The sequence below is a fragment of the Nerophis ophidion genome, linkage group LG11 (genome assembly GCF_033978795.1).
Source record: "Nerophis ophidion isolate RoL-2023_Sa linkage group LG11, RoL_Noph_v1.0, whole genome shotgun sequence".
Lineage (NCBI taxonomy): Eukaryota > Metazoa > Chordata > Actinopteri > Syngnathiformes > Syngnathidae > Nerophis > Nerophis ophidion.
The window spans coordinates 65,679,754-65,698,604 of record NC_084621.1 but is presented as its reverse complement, the minus strand read 5'-3'; the positions used below and the strand labels follow the sequence as shown (position 1 = coordinate 65,698,604).

Here is an 18,851-nt window from a genome sequence, read left to right as displayed (position 1 = left end):
CATCAAGTTGCTTGTAAAAGGTTCAGTTAGTAACATGAATGGAGAATGTCAAACAAAAGTTACAAACCCCGTTTCCATGAGTTGGGAAATTGTGTTAGATGTAAATAAAAAACAGAATACAATTATTCGAAAATCATTTTCAACCCATATTCAATTGAATGCACTACAAAGACAAGATATTTGATGTTCAAACTCATGAACTTTTTCTTTTGCAAATAATAATTAACTTAGAATTTCATGGCTGCAACATGTGCCAAAGTAGTTGGGAAAGGACATGTTCACCACTCTGTTACATCACATTTTCTTTTAACAACACTCAATAAACGTTTGGGAACTGAGGAAACTAATTGTTGAAGCTTTGAAAGTGGAATTCTTTCCCATTCTTGTTTCATGTAGAGCTTTAGTCGTTCAACAGCCTGTCGTAATTTTCGCTTCATAATGCGCCACACATTTTCGATGGGAGACATGTCTGGACTGCAGGCGGGCCAGGAAAGTCCCCGCACTCTTTTACTACGAAGCCACGCTGTTGTAACACGGGGCTTGGCATTGTCTTGCTGAAATAAGCAGGGGCGTCCATGATAACGTTGCTTGGATGACAACATATTTAGCATTAATGGTGCCTTCACAGATGTGTAAGTTACCCATGCCTTGGGCACTAATGCACCCCCATACCATCACAGATGCTGGATTTTGAACTTTGCGCCTATAACAATCCGGATGGTTATCTTCCTCTTTGTTCTGGAGGACACCACGTCCACAGTTTCCAAATATAATTCGAAATGTGGACTCGTCAGACCACAGAACACTTTACCACTTTTCATTAGTCCATCTTAGATGAGCTCGGGCCCAGCGAAGCCGGCGGCGTTCCTGGGTGTTGTTGATAAATGGCTTTCGCCTTGTATAGTAGAGTTTTAACTTGCACTTACAAATGTAGTGACCAACTGCAGTTAATGACAGTGGTTTTATGAAGTGTTCTTGGGCCCTTGTGGTGATATCCTTTACACACTGATGTCGGTTTTTGATGCAGTACCGCCTGAGGGATCAAAGGTCCGTAATATTATCGCTTACGTGCAGTGATTTCTCCAGATTCTCTGAACCTTTTGATGATTTTACGGACTGTAGATGGTAAAAACCCTAAATTCCTTGCAATAGCTCGTTGAGAAATGTTGTCCTAAAACTGTTCGACAATTTGCTTACAAAGGGGTGTACCTCGCCCCATCCTTGTTTGTGAATGACTTAACATTTTATGGAAGCTGCTTTTATACCCAATCATGGCACCCAACTGTTCCCAATTAGCCTGCACACCTGTGGGATGTTCCAAATAAGTGTTTGATGAGCATTCCTCAACTTTATCAGTATTCATTGGCACCTTTCCCAACTTCTTTGTCACGTGTTGCTGGCATCAAATTCTAAAGTTAATGATTATTTGCAAAAAAAAAATGTTTATCCATTTTAACTTCAAATATGTTGTCTTTGTAACATATTCAATTGAATATGGGTTGAAAATGATTTGCAAGTCATTGTATTCCGTTTATATTTACATTCAACACAATTTCCCAACTCATATGGAAACGGGGTTTGTATTTGTGACAATTTTAGTCTTGTTTTCAAAATGGTAAAGAGGCCTTGTTTTCAAACAGCATTGTCACTTCCTGAGTGATCAAACTCAGTGGGCCTAAATTAACTGTTCCAAGTGATTGGAATCCATTTAATGCCTCCATTGTTTGAAGATCTTAGTTTGAACGTTCCTTTCACTTTCACTTTGACACTGCTGCATGACACTTAAGGCCGTAATGATCCTCAAAGGGCTCAGATACAGCACTTTAAAACCACAACCTTCATTAGTCCATTTTTTCTACCTCTAAAACCACCACTTGATATTTGTTTATCTTGGCTCATTGAGTATCTGTCATTATCACAGTTGCCTTCCCGCTCAAAAAATGACATCACATCTAATGGAAATGCTACATGAGAAGAGCTATTTTTGAGGTGTTTAATTATGGGAGAGCCACTTTTCCAATACACAAATATAGCAACGGTCTTAAATCCAGGTAAGGTACTGGGTTAGTATTTTGAAGAAGCTTTAAAAAAAAGTTGCATTGTTTAATTGAAATAAGATCACTCAAAAGGCTTTGCAAAATATATGACAAATGTTGATGTCTAGCGTTCCCTAATAAAGGAGGTATCCCACTTCTAGGTTTTGGCAAAACTCGCAGTATGCCACAGGACTTGTTCCGTACGGGACTAGGTAACGTATGAGCAATGTTGCAGCAATGCTTGAAGGTTTATTTTTCAACCTTTACCTTGTCTGTCTGCCTCCCTGGCTGCTCACTAAAGCATCCTCTGATCAGATACAAAAATAAAGTGTAGAATGCTGACCTTTATGAAAGACAAGATGGGTTAATGAGCATATTACTCCACAAAGTGGAGAGCAATTACAGATTAACTGTGACTTGTCTCAATATTTCACACTAACTCCAACCCTCCCAAGTTTTTTTTCCCCGTATAAACAATTCTTGCACTGCCATAAACCAGCAAGGTAAACTATCTGAGTTCTATACAAAGCTGACTTACTATGAATTAAGCCTTTTATGTTTAAAGATGTATAATCTCTAAATATCAAGTGATGGCTGTCTAGGTATTTGGGGCCTCCATGCTCTGTGTTTTAACACCCGCTTCCTCCAATATCCTGTGCTTAAACCAACCCTTCCCGACCCTCTCGGAATGGATCTCCATTGTCCTCTTTTATCAGGATTCACTGCATTGTTTGACTTTACCCTCATCATGATACTATTCTCAACAAGACACTCACAACCAATTTGGAATTAGACACTTAAATGCAAGGAATCTCAAGAGGTAATGTTTGGAGATCCATTGCTCTCTGTTTGGTTGTTTGAATGACAGTCTTTTGTGTGTCGTGGCTCTATGTAGAGGAATTTAGTCCATACATGGGCAGGAGGACGTCCAGCACTCTGTCTTTGAACAATGAACCATCATCTCCAAAAGTGCAACCCTCCGGATCTCAGTCCGTACCCCAGAGGAAGAAGCTTCTGAAGGCTCCCAGTCTGGCTGAGCTCGACAGCTCTGACTCCGATGTCAGTGTGGGCTTTTGTTTTTCTCTTTCTTCCTAACTGTTCTTTGACACAGCCAATTGTGACATATGTGTGATTGTGTGTTCCATATGTTTATTCAGGATGAGATCACAGGGAACAGATCAATCAGCACCTCGAGTGTGGCGACATCTCTGATGGATGACACCTCTCCGGAGTCAGCACTGGGAAAGAAGAGTGAGTCTTGAACTGTTCATTTCATAATCGCCCTTACCTTTTCTTTTGTTATTTTTAGGGCTGTCGAAATATTTCTGGCAACACATTTTGGGCAGTTTGTTTAAAGGGGACCTTTTATACCATCTTTTCTTACCTAGTGGGGCGGTTTAGCTCGGTTGGTAGAGTGGCCGTGCCAGCAACTTGAGGGTTGCAGGTTCGATTCCCGCTTCCGCCATCCTAGTCACTGCTGTTGTGTCCTTGGGCAAGACACTTTACCCACCTGCTCCCAGTGCCACCCACACTGGTTTAAATGTAACTTAGATATTGGGTTTCACTATGTAAAGCGCTTTGAGTCACTAGAGGAAAAAGCGCTATATAAATATAATTCACTTCACTTCACTAGTGCTACCTGTTTTTGTGTATTCGGAATGTGCTGATAATTTGAAATCAAATCATGAAGGCATGGTGGAGATATTCATAAAACAATCTTCCTTCACACATCCTCTGTTGTGAATTTGACCAAATTTGTTACGTTTTTCCCAAGTGTGACATTAGCCGATATCTTCATATATGGTAAATTTTACTTGTATAGCGCTTTTTTACCTTTTTAAGGAACTCAAAGTGCTTTGACACTATTTCCACATTCACCCATTCACACTAAAGATGCGCGGATAGACAATTATATCATCCGCAACCGCATCACCAAAGTCGTCATCCACCCGCCGTCCACCTGAACCAACATTTTATCGGAACCGTAACCGCCCGCCCGCTGAAATACATCAGAGGTCGGCCACCTTTACCACTCACAGAGCTATTTAAACCCGTTTCACATAGTAATGAAGACAATTGGAGCCGCTAACGTTCTCACGAATATCCAATTGCCGTTCATCCTGATGTCAAAAATATGGGCGTGCTGTGAAGCCATTGCCTTTGACACCTTCAACATTTACGAGCCGGTTGTTAGTCCGGCAACATGTTGTGTGCAGCTTCCGCTTTCACACGTACAAGATTGAAAGGCATACTGGGTGATACAGAGATGGTTGTGATATAAACAATTTTAACACTTACTAATATGCGCCACGCTGTGAAGCCACACCAAACAAGATCGACAAACACATTTCGGGAGAACATCCTCCCAGTAACACAACATGAACGCAACACAACAAATACCCAGAATCCTTTGTACCCATGACAATTCCTGGGGTGTATAAAATAGTCAGGACGTGTCATGGATACAAAGGATTCTGGGTATTTGTTGTGTTGCGTTTATGTTGTGTTACTGGGAAGATGTTCTCCCGAAATGTGTTTGTCAATCTTGTTTGGTGTGGCTTCACAGTGTGGCGCATATTACTAAGAGTGTTAAAATTGTTTATATCACAACCATTAGTGTACTCCGTGTCACCCAGTATGCCTTGCAGTCGTGTGCGTGTTGCTGCGGAAGCCACACACAACACGATGCTGGACTGACAAGCAGATAGTACATGTTGTAGAAGGCGACAAAGTCAGTGGCTTCATAGCACGCCCTAATACTTATTATCTGGGTGACTGCAGGCTGTCATTCTAGAGAATATTAGCGTCTCATATTGTCTTCTTCACTTTGTGACAAAGGTCTTACATGGCTCTTTGAATGGTAAAGGATACCGATCCCAGAACCATGTTTATCAATTAGTTCCGGCTGGTTCAATCGCCACCCGCCCGAATCTAATTAAAATCAATTTTTTCGTCATGTCACCCGCCCGACCCGCGGTTTATCCGCGGACTCCGCGGATGAGACCGCAAACCGCGCTTCTCTAATTCACACACACATTCACAAACTGATGGAGGGAGCTGCCATGCAAGGCGCTAATCAGGACCCATCTGGAGCAAAGGGTACGGAAGTGACTAGGATGGTAGAAGGAGGGGATTGAACCAGTAACCCTCAGATTGCTGGCACTCCCAACTTCTCCACGCCGCCCCTTATATATGATAATGTTGTACCCGAAGCGCTTTGCACGAGCCCGACATTTTAGTCAAAAAGTTCCTTCTCTTTCTCTATCCTCTTGTTGTGGGGCAGACTGGCTCGTACATGCACATGTATCCTCCGCTGTTGCCATTTCTAATACAAAGTAGCGTCCGTAGACTCGCTATGGAAGTGCTTAAAACTACAGAAAAATGGCGAGGAGACGACACTGTCGAAGTGGAGGCATGTAAACAACAAAAGAACACAAAAAGGCACATTCTGAAGAGACGGTCAAAAAGCGGTTTGAAAATGTTCTATAAAACATAATCTTTGCAAAATTTGGACCAAAGAACCACCACTACATGTTATGTAGACCACAAAGAAGGGTTTTACACCATGGACTGGACTTTCACAATATCATGTTTGACCCGCTCGACATCCATTGCTTTCGGTCTCCCCTAAAGGGGGGGGGTTGCCCAGATATGCGGTCCTCTCCAAGGTTTCCCATAGTCATTGTCACCCGCGTCCCACTGGGTGAGTTTTTCCTTGCCCTTATGTGGGCTCTGTACCAAGGATGTCGTTGTGGCTTGTGCAGCCCTTTGAGACACTTGTGATTCAGAGCTATATAAATAAACATTGATTGATTGGTTTTAAATGTAGAAAAAAAAACTGATTATGACCCTTTTAATTGTGTTAGTTTTGCAAATGTGCAGTTGACCAATAGTCACAGGCTACAAAATCAAAACACTAAACAGTACATTGGTGCTCCCCTTGGAAAACATTGGTATGAGAAAAAAACAGAACACGCATCTGCAGCTCTAAATATATCTTGCGGCATACCCCAAGAATCAATACTGAGACCAAAGCTGTTCATCCATCCATTTATCAATTTTCTACCGCTGGTCCCTCTTGGGGAGGCGGTGGATCCTGGAGCCTTTCCATCTTTATACAAACAACATTTGTAAAGTTACATAGGACTTACGGTCAATACTATTTCCAGATGATTATAACCACTTTTTGTTCAGGATAGAACACACAGAAGCTAATTAATATGATAGAAGAAATTAATTAATCAAAGAAATGATTTGACAAAAACAGACTATCGTTGAATCTAAGTAAAACTAAAATATAGCTATTGGGAAGCAGTAAGTGATAAAGTCTAACACAAATACAAATGGACAGAGTAGACATTGACACTGAAAGAAATTACATTTTTAAGTGTAATAACAGACTATATACATACAATCTATATAAATCTATATCATTATTTAAAGGGACTTTATATTCCTTTCTTGAGTCTCCAGTCATTCAAAAGGAAGCGCGATAAATGTAGATTAAAAAGCAGAAAAAAAAATTGACAACACTATTCCTTTATAAGAATATTTTTTTATTAATATTTTAATTTCCTTCTTCTTTTAATGGTTGTGTTGTTCTACTCTTTTAAACACAAGCTCCCCCGCTGTTCCTGCCCATCTCATCCACACCGCAGCCGGAGAGGCGCCAGACGCCCCAGAGGAGACACTCCATTGAGAAGGAAACCCCGACCAATGTCCGACTCTTTCAGCGGCCCTCTAAACAGAACTCTAAATCTCTGGTGAGTTAACAATGTCTGACCTCCTTAGGTAACCTTGAACCTACTTGGCAGTGGTGTGATGTCCAAAGTGCAGTCTGAGGGCCATTTTCAGCCCGCAGCAGACATGCACAACTTCCGAGGCATAGATCTCCCCCCCCCCACAAAATATTGTCAAGTCCACCAAGGGCTGAATACATAGATAGATAGATAGATAGATAGTACTTTATTTATTCCGTCAGGAGAGTTCCTTCAGGAAAATTACAATTTTCAGCACAATCCCATTCAAGATCAGACAAACATTACAGGGAGACAGAACAGGATCGCTGACGGGTCTGCCGGCTTCCAGCGCCCCTTACAAAAAAGATGACATACAGGTAAACAAGGGGGGGGGGGGGGGAGAATAGAAGATTAAAATAAAATGAAAATAATCGGTCTTAGCCTGGGCCCTGGAGTGGGGGTGCAGACTGAGGCCAAGGGGAAAAAAAAAAAACAACAACTCATAGCCATAGTACACATCCCTCTTACATGTGTGTCAGAGGGAAACATCAAAGAACACAGAGGACATTAAAGACATTAAAGCAGCAGATACAAGCAGACACTTCTACATACAGCTATGAATAAAAAGTAAAAGAAACATATCCACTGTGGTGGCCTCTGCGGTGTTCCACGCCATCGTCCGCTGGGGTGGAGGGAGCATGGCCAGAGACAGGAGCAGACCCAACAAAGCAACCAAGACAGCCGACTCCACTTTCGGCCAGTGTCCAGTCCGCATGGATGAGCGAGGATACGTCCAAGGTGACTGAGGTGTCCGACACCTGCTCACCCAGTCGAGACACCGCGAAGCCTCTCCGTCCCAGCGCTCAGTGCTAGCTCCGCAGCCCTGTCCCCTCATCCGCATCTCCTCCAGTCCCTCCAAACTCCGCAGCCCTGTCCCCTCATCCGCATCTCCTCCAGTCCCTCCAAACAGACTCTGGTGTGGCAGAGACCCAGCAGCTGATCTCCATGGCCAAAAGGCTCCCAGGAGGCAGATCCAGAAGTCCACAAAAAAGCACCACAGAGGTCACGAAAGTGGCACCCCTTGTCACACAGTCCCAAAGGGTCCCGGACCAAAAGGCAAAAAAAATATAATAACACATGAAAACAAGAGGGAAACACAAAAGGATGACACAAGAGCACAGAGCTCCTGCCTACAGCAGCCACTACAGCAGCGCCATCTTGGAAAAAAAATAAATAAAATGGATACAAGCGCTACGTTGTTCAGGGTATCCGCGGATCCTTAAAAAGTCTTAAATTCATGTATCTAAAATTAAGGCCTTAAAAAGTATTACATTTATTAGAAATTCCTAAAATGGTCTTAAATTCAGTATTCAATGCTCTTAAATTGTCGGGCCAGTTTTTTGGGGGGCACGTCTTAGAGTAAAAGTGAGTGATTTCAGCTCACTCATTTTTTCTTTGTATCTCTTCAAGAGATACGGCGTGGCGCAGTGGGAGAGTGGCCGTGCGCAACCCGAGGGTCCCTTGTTCAAATCCCACCTAGTACCAACCTCGTCACGCCCGTTGTGTCCTGAGCAAGACACTTCACCCTTGCTCCTGATGGGTGCTGGTTAGCGCCTTGCATGGCAGCTCCCTCCATCAGTGTGTGAATGTGTGTGTGAATGGGTAAATGTGGAAGTAGTGTCAAAGCGCTTTGAGTACCTTGAAGGTAGAAAAGCACTATATAAGTGCAACCCATTTATCATTTATTTATAAAAAATAAGTGAGCTGAAAAAAATAGAGGCAGAACTCGTGAATGAGAACAGCCAGCTGAAGCTCAACTGAGGCTCATTTGAGTGTGTGTTCAGTGTTTTGTTGTTGATGTTATAATACAGTTTTGCACTATTATTGCACTATTATTGACCAAATCAAAGAAATGATGTGACAAAAACAGACTATCGTTGAATCTAAGTAAAACTAAAATATAGCTATTGGGAAGCAGTAAGTGATAAAGTCTAACACAAATACAAATGGACAGAGTAGACATTGACACTGAAAGAAATTACATTTTTAAGTGTAATAACAGACTATATATATATATATATACAATCTATATAAATCTATATCATTATTTAAAGGGAATTTATATTCCTTTCTTGAGTCTCCAGTCATTCAAAAGGAAGCGTAATTAATGTAGATTAAAAAGCAGAAAAAAAAATTTACAACACTATTCCTTTATAAGAATTTATTTTTACCCTCACCCCGGTTATTATGTTTTTACTGGCGTTGGTGTTGGTTTGAGCTGAGCCGGAAGGCAAAGCTCTCAATTTACCGGTCGATCTACGTTCCCATCCTCACCTATGGTCATGAGCTTTGGGTCATGACCGAAAGGATAAGATCACGGGTACAAGCGGCCGAAATGAGTTTCCAGGTCTCTCCCTTAGAGATAGGGTGAGAAGCTCTGCCATCCGGGAGGAACTCAAAGTAAAGCCGCTGCTCCTCCACATCGAGAGGAGCCAGATGAGGTGGTTCGGGCATCTGGTCAGGATGCCACCCGAACGCCTCCCTAGGGAGGTGTTTAGGGCACGTCCAACCGGTAGGAGGCCACGGGGAAGACCCAGGACACGTTGGGAAGACTATGTCTCCCGGCTGGCCTGGGAACGCCTCGGGATCCCCCGGGAAGAGCTAGACGAAGTGGCTGGGGAGAGGGAAGTCTGGGTTTCCCTGCTTAGGCTGTTGCCCCCGCGACCCAACCTCGGATAAGCGGAAGATGATGGATGGATGGATAGATGGTGTTGGTTTGTTTGTTTTGGATGTCAAAGTTTTTGGATGTCTCAAGATTTTTGATAAGCTGTTTGGCAGAGTGGTGCTTATCAGTTTGTTTATTAATAAACATACAAAAAGTAAACTTGACTGATTGTCATTGAGGTTGTCGTACAGTGGGATCCCCAACCATCGCTTAAATTTATAGATTTTTTATTATTTTTTTCGGTCTAAAATTTCATTCAAGGTGGCATTGAAAAGGTCTTAAAAAGTCTTAAATTTGACTTGCTGAAACCTGCAGATACCCTGTTGTTACATTTTGTACATTAAAGATGCTAAAACAATCCAATGTAACACATAGGTCAATATATGCTGAGATATTTGAACCATACATTGGCACCTTAACTTTGTTTAATTGGAATTAAGTTGGTGTAATATGTATTTTTATGTCTCATTTATAATAAATTGATTTGTACTTGTTGCCCTTTGTTTGGGACACCCCTATCTACCTTCGGGGTTACACTTACACATACTTGCCAACCTTGAGACCTCTGATTTCGGGAGGTGGGGGGTAGTGGGCGTTGTCGGGGTGGGGCGAGGGGCGTGGTTGGGGGGTGGGGCGTTGTTGGGGGTGTGGCTAATAGGGGAGGGGTATATTTAAAGCTATCCATCCATCCATCCATCCATTTCCTACCGTTTATTCCTTTTGGGGTCGCGGAGGGCGCTGGAGCCTATCTCAGCTACAATCGGGCGGAAGGCGGTGTACACCCTGGACAAGTAGCCCACTCATTGCAGTATGTGTAGAAATCTTTATTTATAATTGAATCATTTGTTTATTTTCCAACAAGTTTTTTGTTATTTTTATATCCATCCATCCATTTTCGACCACTTATCCCCTTTGGGGTCACGGAGGGCGCTGGTGCCTATCTCAGCTACAGTCGGGCGGAAGGCGGTGTACACCCTGGACAAGTAGCCCACTCATTGCAGTATGTGTAGAAATCTTTATTTATAATTGAATCACTTGTTTATTTTCCAACAAGTTTTTAGTTATTTTTATATCCATCCATCCATTTTCGACCACTTATCCCCTTTGGGGTCACGGAGGGCGCTGGTGCCTATCTCAGCTACAATCGGGCGGAAGGCGGTGTACACCCTGGACAAGTCACAATTTATCGCAGTATTTTTATATCTTTTTTTCCAAATAGTTCAAGAAAGACCACTACGGTATAGCTCGGTTGGTAGAGTGGCCGTTCCAGCAACTTGGGGGTTGCAGGTTCGATTCCCGCTTCCGCCATCCTAATCACTGCCGTTGTGTCCTTGGGCAAGACACTTTACCCACCTGCTCCCAGTGCCACCCACACTGGTTTAAATGTAACTTAGATATTGTGTTTCACTATGTAAAGCGCCTTGAGTCACTTGAGAAAAAGCGCTATATAAATATAATTCACTTCACTTCACAAATGAGCAATATTTTATACAATTTAATAAATCAGAAACTGATGACATAGTGCTGTATTTTACTTCTTTATCTTTTTTTTTTCAACCAAAAATGCTTTGCTCTGATAAGGGGGTACTTGAATTAAAAAAATGTTCACAGGGGGTACATCTCTGAAAAAAGGTTGAGAATCACTGCTCTAAAAGCCGAAGATGTTATCGTCACATATGCATGTACAGTAGATGGCAGCATTGTCCTGTTTAAGAGTGTCACAACATTGCTGTTCACGGCAGACAAACTGCTTTACGGTACCGCGCTGGGAGGACGTTAATGAAACTGCCTAACAATAAACTGCACCAAGTAAGCATAGAGATGGCCTAAACATTTTTTATTTTTTTTTTTTGTCCCCCAAAAAATTTAAAAATAAAAATAAATAAATAAATAAAATAAAAATAGAAATTATATATATATATATATATATATATATATATATATATATATATATATATATATATATATATATATATATATATATATATATATATATATATATATATATATATATATATATATATATATACATATATATATATATATATACATAAAAAAAAAATATATATATATATATTTGTTTTTATTATTATTTTTTGGGGGGCGGGGCGAAATACTAAGTAAATCGGGATTCGAATGTGATAAAAAAAAACATTTTTTAGCACTCCTAACTATTATATACCGTATGATAGTTTGTAAAAATAACAATAAATACTTACATATCTGCTTGTCACCTTGACTTACGATTTCAATGCAAGTTATCCATCAATTTGTACATAAAAAAAAAAAATCAAATAACCAAATGCATAGGCAATAACATTATGAGGCAATTATACTTTTATATTTTCACATTCACTGTTACATGCGGCCCTCTGAGGGCAGCAATGACTGCGATGTGGCCCTCAATGAAAACAAGTTCGACACCCCTGGTGTAGTGTAATAGTGTCCCTGGGGTAATTCGCATTAAGCAAGTATTTTTGTGTGTTTGCAGGAGGAATTTGGTTTCCCTGTGGAGTGTCTGTCTCTGACAGTGGAGGAGGTGATGCACATCAGACAGGTGCTGGTAAAGGCAGAGCTGGAGAAATTTCAGCAGTATAAAGAAATCTACACGGCAATGAAAAAGGGAAAGGTAAGGGGTTTTTTTTAAGTAAAAAAATTTACTTTCATCACTGTAAACAGTGATGCACCATAAAGTTAAAGTACCAATGATTGTCACACACACACTAGGTGTGGCACAATTAGTCTCTGCATTTGACCCATCACCCTTGATCACCCACTGGGAGGTGAGCGGAGCAGTGGGCAGCTGCGGTCCCGCGCCCGGGAATCATTTTTGGTGATTTAACCCTCAATTACAACCCTTGATGCTGAGTGCCAAGCAGGAAAGGAATGAGTCCCATTTTTATAGTCTTTGGTATGACTCGGCCAGGATTTGAACTCACAACCTACCAATCTCAGGGCGGACACTCTAACCACTAGGCCACTGAGTAGGTGCACCATTTACTCGATTTTTTTATTCAAAGTTTGCAGTGAAACCCATTTAAGTCCATCCATCCATCCATTTTCTACCGCTTATTCCCTTTCGGGGTCGCGGGGGGCGCTGGCGCCTATCTCAGCTACAATCGGGCGGAAGGCGGGGTACACCCTGGACAATTCGCCACCTCATCGCAGGGCCAACACAGATAGACAGACAACATTCACACTCACATTCACACACTAGGGCCAATTTAGTGTTGCCAATCAACTTATCCCCAGGTGCATGTCTTTGGAGGTGGGAGGAAGCCGGAGTACCCGGAGGGAACCCACGCATTCACGGGGAGAACATGCAAACTCCACACAGAAAGATCCATTTAAGTCTGTCCTGTTAATGTCGACAAGCCGTCTTGTGTCGACCTACCAATCAAAATACATGACCGACCACTTTTGTCAACATATAGTTTGAGTGTCATTTCTGTTTATGTCGACAAACTTCTTCATTATAACTAACCAACTACAACATAACTATTATTTTGTTAAGCACCATTAAAACATGCACAAAGAGACTTCCTGCTCAGTGCAAAGTAAGCTTCAAAATAAAACTATGGCATTATGTGTCATGATCCTTTGCCCGCATCATGTTTTGTTATGTTCTGTTATTTTTGGACTCCCTTAGTTCCTGTTTTGTGCACCTCTGGGTTTGTTTTGCTTCACCAGCCTCTGGTTAGTGGCCGGCACACTCCCCTGCAGCCGACCACTAATCGGAGAGCTATTTATTCACTTCTTTCGTCCTGGCTTCTTTGTTTGCTTCATGCAACTGTTACGTTTTGATATTCCTGGTTCTTGTTTCTAAGTTTCCTGTACTAAGTTTTTGCCTTAGCTTTCGCGTCGTTTTTGCTTGTTTTCGGTTTTGCTATGATTTATGATAAATAAATCATCTCCCACCTGCACACTTTCGTCCAGAGTCGTCCGTTTGCATCCCGGAGGAACAAACCTCACAGCAAGCTGCAACCCCGCCGTAACATTATGAACCTGGATTCTACCACAACTAACTAAATATACCTATTTAAATGTATCCAATTGTTAGCCACCCAAAAACTTCAAGCAGCTTTATTGGATAAAAGTATAACACACTATTAGTAGGAAAACTGAAGAATCCAAATTAAAAATATGCACAAATGGAGGAAAACACTGTCAACAAATTGCAAAAGTTTCAAAAATGGTCTTATATTATGGCCAATTCTCCTTTTTTCTTTGGAGAAGTTAAAGTTAAAGTACCAATGATTGTCACACACATACTAGATGTGCCGAAATTATTCTCTGCATTTGACCCATCACCCTTGATAAAGTGAGGGGAGCAGTGGGCAGCAACGGTGCTGCGCCCGGGAATCATTTATGGTGATTTAACCCCCTAATAGGGGGGTTAAATCATCAAATTAGGGACGGCGTGGCGCAGTGGGAGAGTGGCCGTGCGCAACCCGAGGGTCACTGGTTCAAATCCCACCTAGAGCCAACCTCGTCACGTCCGTTGTGTCCTGAGCAAGACACTTCACCCTTGCTCCTGATGGGTGCTGGTTAGCGCCTTGCATGGCAGCTCCCTCCATCAGTGTGTGAATGTGTGTGTGAATGGGTAAATGTGGAAGTAGTGTCAAAGCGCTTTGAGTACCTTGAAGGTAGAAAAGCGCTATACAAGTACAACCCATTTATCATTTATTTATTTTAATACAACCCTTAATGCTGAGTGCCAAGCAGGGAGGTAACGGGTCCCATTTTTATAGTCTTTGGTATGACTCGGCCGGGGTTTGAACTCACGACCTACCGATCTCAGGGCGGACCCTCATACCACTAGGCCACTGAGTAGGGTGGTGAGTTGCAAGCAACGTATATTTCTGCGTTTCGGTTTGGGTTATGTCAACATCATTCAGCCACTCTGAGGGTCATTGACATAAACAAACTGCAACATATGTTATATTGAACAATTGTTGCGTAATTCTAATGTTGGTATATTCTCATTGCAGCTTTGCTTCTGTTGTCGAACCAAAAGGTTTTCCCTTTTCACCTGGTCTTACGTCTGCCAGTTTTGCAAAAAGTAAAGCACCATTCACAATCCCACTACAAAAAAAACGATATAAACATTGTATAATATTCATTGCTTCTTTTCTTTTCACAGGCCTGTGTGTTCACAGTGTTGCAAAAAGGTAAGCCATAATGTATAACAAAATGGAAAAACAAATCATTAAAAAACATATTTTGTCACACCAAATTTCAAATGACAGAATTGAAACATTTCCAGATGCTTTGCGTTGTTAAAATTATTTACTTTGAACTTATGTTTGAAACATAACCTCTGCGGAAGTTGTAATAATTTACAATAGGAAAAAGTTATAAGACCTTTCATATGTTGACAGATGAGACTGCCATCCAAACCTTATTCCAGCCTGCCCATCTACTCCATCGGCTCTACTAACACTCTTCCCAGTGAGAGCATAAGTGCCATGACTTCTGCAGGACAGGGACTCTCTGTAGCTGGAGGTCCGCTGACTCCAGGTGTGGCTGAAGCAGCGGCAGCTCCGACTTCCAAAGCAGAAGCAAAAGGAGCTGGAAAGGCTTTTGGGGCAGCAGCAGGAAAATCGGAGAAGTCCTCCAGTGGCCATCGACGACCAAGCATCCACAAGACCATGTCCAAGTAAGACATTTATCCGGATCCCTGCTTTGGTTTGTGAGGAAAACTTATTTTTTTAAAAACAATTGGGGACTGCTCATATCGTTAACCATATCAGTTTAGAAGTAATCATGTACCAGAGTGACAAAAACATGCTATGAAGTGATGAAAATAATAGTTTTACCTGCCTTTACCCACACTGTCTATGTGGGGAAATGGGCTCCAGTTCTGTAGAACATCACACCAAGAGGGGGCGGCTTATCGAGTCTGGCGATGGAAATGGGGCGTTCCAAGTACAGTTAGTTATCTACCGGCTACTCAACAATTGATTGATACTATCGGAAATGACTGCCATGCAGATTTACTTTTCAAGAGTAAAAAATAAATTTTTGTGAAATTTTTGGTCATCAACTCTATACACTCTGGACAAATGTACACTCTATACCAGGGGTAGGGAACCTATGGCTCTAGAGGCAGATGTGGCTCTTTTGATGACTGCATATGGCTCTCAGATAATTATATTTATATAGCGTTTTTCTGTAGTGACTCAAAGCGTTTTACAAAGTGACACCCAATATCTAAGTTACATTTAAACTTGTGGACTTGGAGAAGGCATTCGACCGTGTCCCTCGGGAAGTCCTGTGGGGAGTGCTCAGAGAGTATGGGGTACCGGACTGTCTTATTGTCGCAGTCCGCTCCCTGTATGATCAGTGCCAGAGCTTGGTCCGCATTGCCGGCAGTAAGTCGGACACATTTCCAGTGAGGGTTGGACTCCGCCAAGGCTGTCCTTTGTCACCGATTCTGTTCATAACTTTTATGGACAGAATTTCTAAGCGCAGCCAAGGCGTTGAGGGGATCCGGTTTGGTGGCCACGGGATTAGGTCTCTGCTTTTTGCAGATGATGTGGTCCTGATGGCTTCATCTGACCGGGATCTTCAGCTCTCACTGGATCGGGCGGCAGCCGAGTGTGAAGCGACCGGAATGAGAATCAGCACCTCCAAGTCCGAGTCCATGGTTCTCGCCCGGAAAAGGGTGGAGTGCCATCTCCGGGTTGGGGAGGAGACCCTGCCCCAAGTGGAGGAGTTCAAGTACCTAGGAGTCTTGTTCACGAGTGGGGGAAGAGTGGATCGTGAGATCGACAGGCGGATCGGTGCGGCGTCTTCAGTAATGCGGACGTTGTATCGATCCGTTGTGGTGAAGAAGGAGCTGAGCCAGAAGGCAAAGCTCTCAATTTACCGGTCGATCTACGTTCCCATCCTCACCTATGGTCATGAGCTTTGGGTCATGACCGAAAGGATAAGATCACGGGTACAAGCGGCCGAAATGAGTTTCCTCCGCCGTTTGGTGGGGCTCTCCCTTAGAGATAGGGTGAGAAGCTCTGCCATCCGGGAGGAACTCAAAGTAAAGCCGCTGCTCCTTCACATCGAGAGGAGCCAGATGAGGTGGTCCGGGCATCTGGTCAGGATGCCACCCGAACGCCTCCCTAGGGAGGTGTTTAGGGCACGTCCAACCGGTAGGAGGCCACGGGGAAGACCCAGGACACGTTGGGAAGACTATGTCTCCCGGCTGGCCTGGGAACGCCTCGGGATCCCCCGGGAAGAGCTAGACGAAGTGGCTGGGGAGAGGGAAGTCTGGGCTTAGGCTGCTGACCCCGCGACCCGACCTCGGATAAGCGGAAGATGATGGATGGATGGACGGATGGCATTTAAACCAGTGTGGGTGGCACTGGGGGCAGGGGGGGGGGGGTTGTGTTACTGTGAGGATGTTCTCCAGAAATGTGTTTGTCATTCTTGTTTGGTGTGGGTTCACAGTGTGGCGCATATTAGTAAGAGTGTTAAAGTTATTTATATCACAGCTCTCAGTGTAACCTGTATGGCTGTTGAGTAAGTATGCCTTGCAGTCACTGTCGTGTATCAACAGAGGCTGCATACTACATGCAACCGGCAGGGACACATATAGCATTGTGTAAAAGCGGGCGCGACGACAAGTTTTAGAGGACTATAGAAGCGTTGCCATCAGGGCATGCACTCTATATTATCGACTAGGTGAATATCAAGAGTGTCGGCCCCGGGTGATTTCTGAGAGAGGCATTAAAATTCGGAAATCTCTCGGGATAATCGGGGGCGGGGGGGGGGGGCGGAAATTATACAGCTGAGCCACATTAGAGTGATCAAAGAGCCGCGGGTTGCTATACACAAATGTACACTCTATACCAGGGGTGTCAAACTCAAATACAGAGTGGGCCACAATTTTAAACAGAACAAAGCCACGGGCCAAGGTTGAACAAATTAACCTTTTAGTAGGGACCCAAACAGGTTTTGCATTAAATATTGAAAAAGCAAGGCTTATATAACTTGAGTAAAATGCAAAATCCAGTTTCAAATAATAATAATTATAATTTAAAAAATATCAATGGCATATCAAATTAAATTTAAATAAAAATGTTATGCCTTTTTTTCTATTTGCAATCTTCTGAGGTAGATATCAATTTTTTTCCACAGGCTAATAATAAATTTGAAAGTAAAATAACAATAATGAATGAACCAAACATTCAAGCCTTGAAGAAGCAAGAGAAAATGCATGAATAAAACGTTAATTATTGGTCAGTTTGCTGGAAGTTTCCCGGAAGAGTTAGTGCTGCAAGGGGTTCGGGGTATTTGTTCTGTTGTGTTACGGTGCGGATGTTCACCCGAAATGTGTTTGTCATTCTTGTTTGGTGTGGGTTCACAGTGTGGCACATATTTGTAACAGTGCTAAAGTTGTTTATACGGCCACCCTCAGTGTGACCTGTATGGCTGTTGACCAAGTATGCATTGCATTCACTTGTGCATGTGTGTGTGTGTGTGTGTGTGTGTGTGTGTGTGTGTGTGTGTGTGTGTGTGTGTGTGTGTGTGTGTGTGTGTAGAAGCCACAAATAAAAAAATATCAATGGCATATAAAAAAAAATTCAAATAAAAATGTTATGCCTTTTTTTCTATTTGCAATCTTCTGAGGTAGATATCAATTTTTTTCCACAGGCTAATAATACATTTGAAAGTAAAATAACAATAATGAATGAACCAAACATTCAAGCCTTGAAGAAGCAAGAGAAAATGCATGAATAAAATGTTAATTATTGGTCAGTTTGCTGGAAGTTTCCCGGAAGAGTTAGTGCTGCAAGGGGTTCTGGGTATTTGTTCTGTTGTGTTACGGTGCGGATGTTCACCTGAAATGTGTTTGTCATTCTTGTTTGGTGTGGGTTCACAGTGTGGCACATATTTGTAACAGTGCTAAAGTTGTTTATACGGCCACCCTCAGTGTGACCTGTATGGCTGTTGACCAAGTATGCCTTGCATTCACTTTTGCATGTGTGTGTGTGTGTGTGTGTGTGTGTGTGTGTGTGTGTGTGTGTGTGTGTGTGTGTGTGTGTGTGTGTCTGTGTGTAAAAGCCACAAATATTATGTGACACGCTGTTAGTATGGAGGAAAAGCGGACGTGACGACAGGTTGTAGAGAACGCTAAAGGCAGTGCCTTAAATGCAGGCCCCCAATACAGTTGTCCAGGTGGAAATCGGTATAAATTTGGGAGAATTGTTCCCCCGGAAGATTTTCGGGAGGGGCACTGAACTTCGGGAGTCTACCAGGAAAATTGGGAGGGCTGGCAAGTATGAGTATTAGCGGTGAATGTGGTGTTACAGCGGCACCACAGCTGTATAACACCGGCGGGCCAGCTCTAAT

At 42.7% G+C, this 18,851-nt stretch overlaps 1 protein-coding gene across 3 annotated transcripts in view; it reads left to right on the top strand.

The window, feature by feature from the left end:
• Positions 1 to 18,851, top strand: part of spire1b (spire-type actin nucleation factor 1b) — a 106,361-nt gene that overhangs the window by 81,914 nt on the left and 5,596 nt on the right. For 2 of the 3 annotated variants that reach the window (XM_061916508.1, XM_061916507.1), the window contains 7 exons: positions 2,932 to 3,095; positions 3,194 to 3,287; positions 6,657 to 6,799; positions 11,992 to 12,129; positions 14,492 to 14,562; positions 14,644 to 14,671; positions 14,882 to 15,159. In XM_061916508.1, the coding sequence (XP_061772492.1) occupies positions 2,932 to 3,095; positions 3,194 to 3,287; positions 6,657 to 6,799; positions 11,992 to 12,129; positions 14,492 to 14,562; positions 14,644 to 14,671; positions 14,882 to 15,159 (916 nt within the window). Of the gene's footprint in view, positions 1 to 2,197; positions 2,249 to 2,931; positions 3,096 to 3,193; positions 3,288 to 6,656; positions 6,800 to 11,991; positions 12,130 to 14,491; positions 14,563 to 14,643; positions 14,672 to 14,881; positions 15,160 to 18,851 lie in introns of all 3 variants that reach the window. The other variant, XM_061916506.1, reaches the window with a different exon arrangement.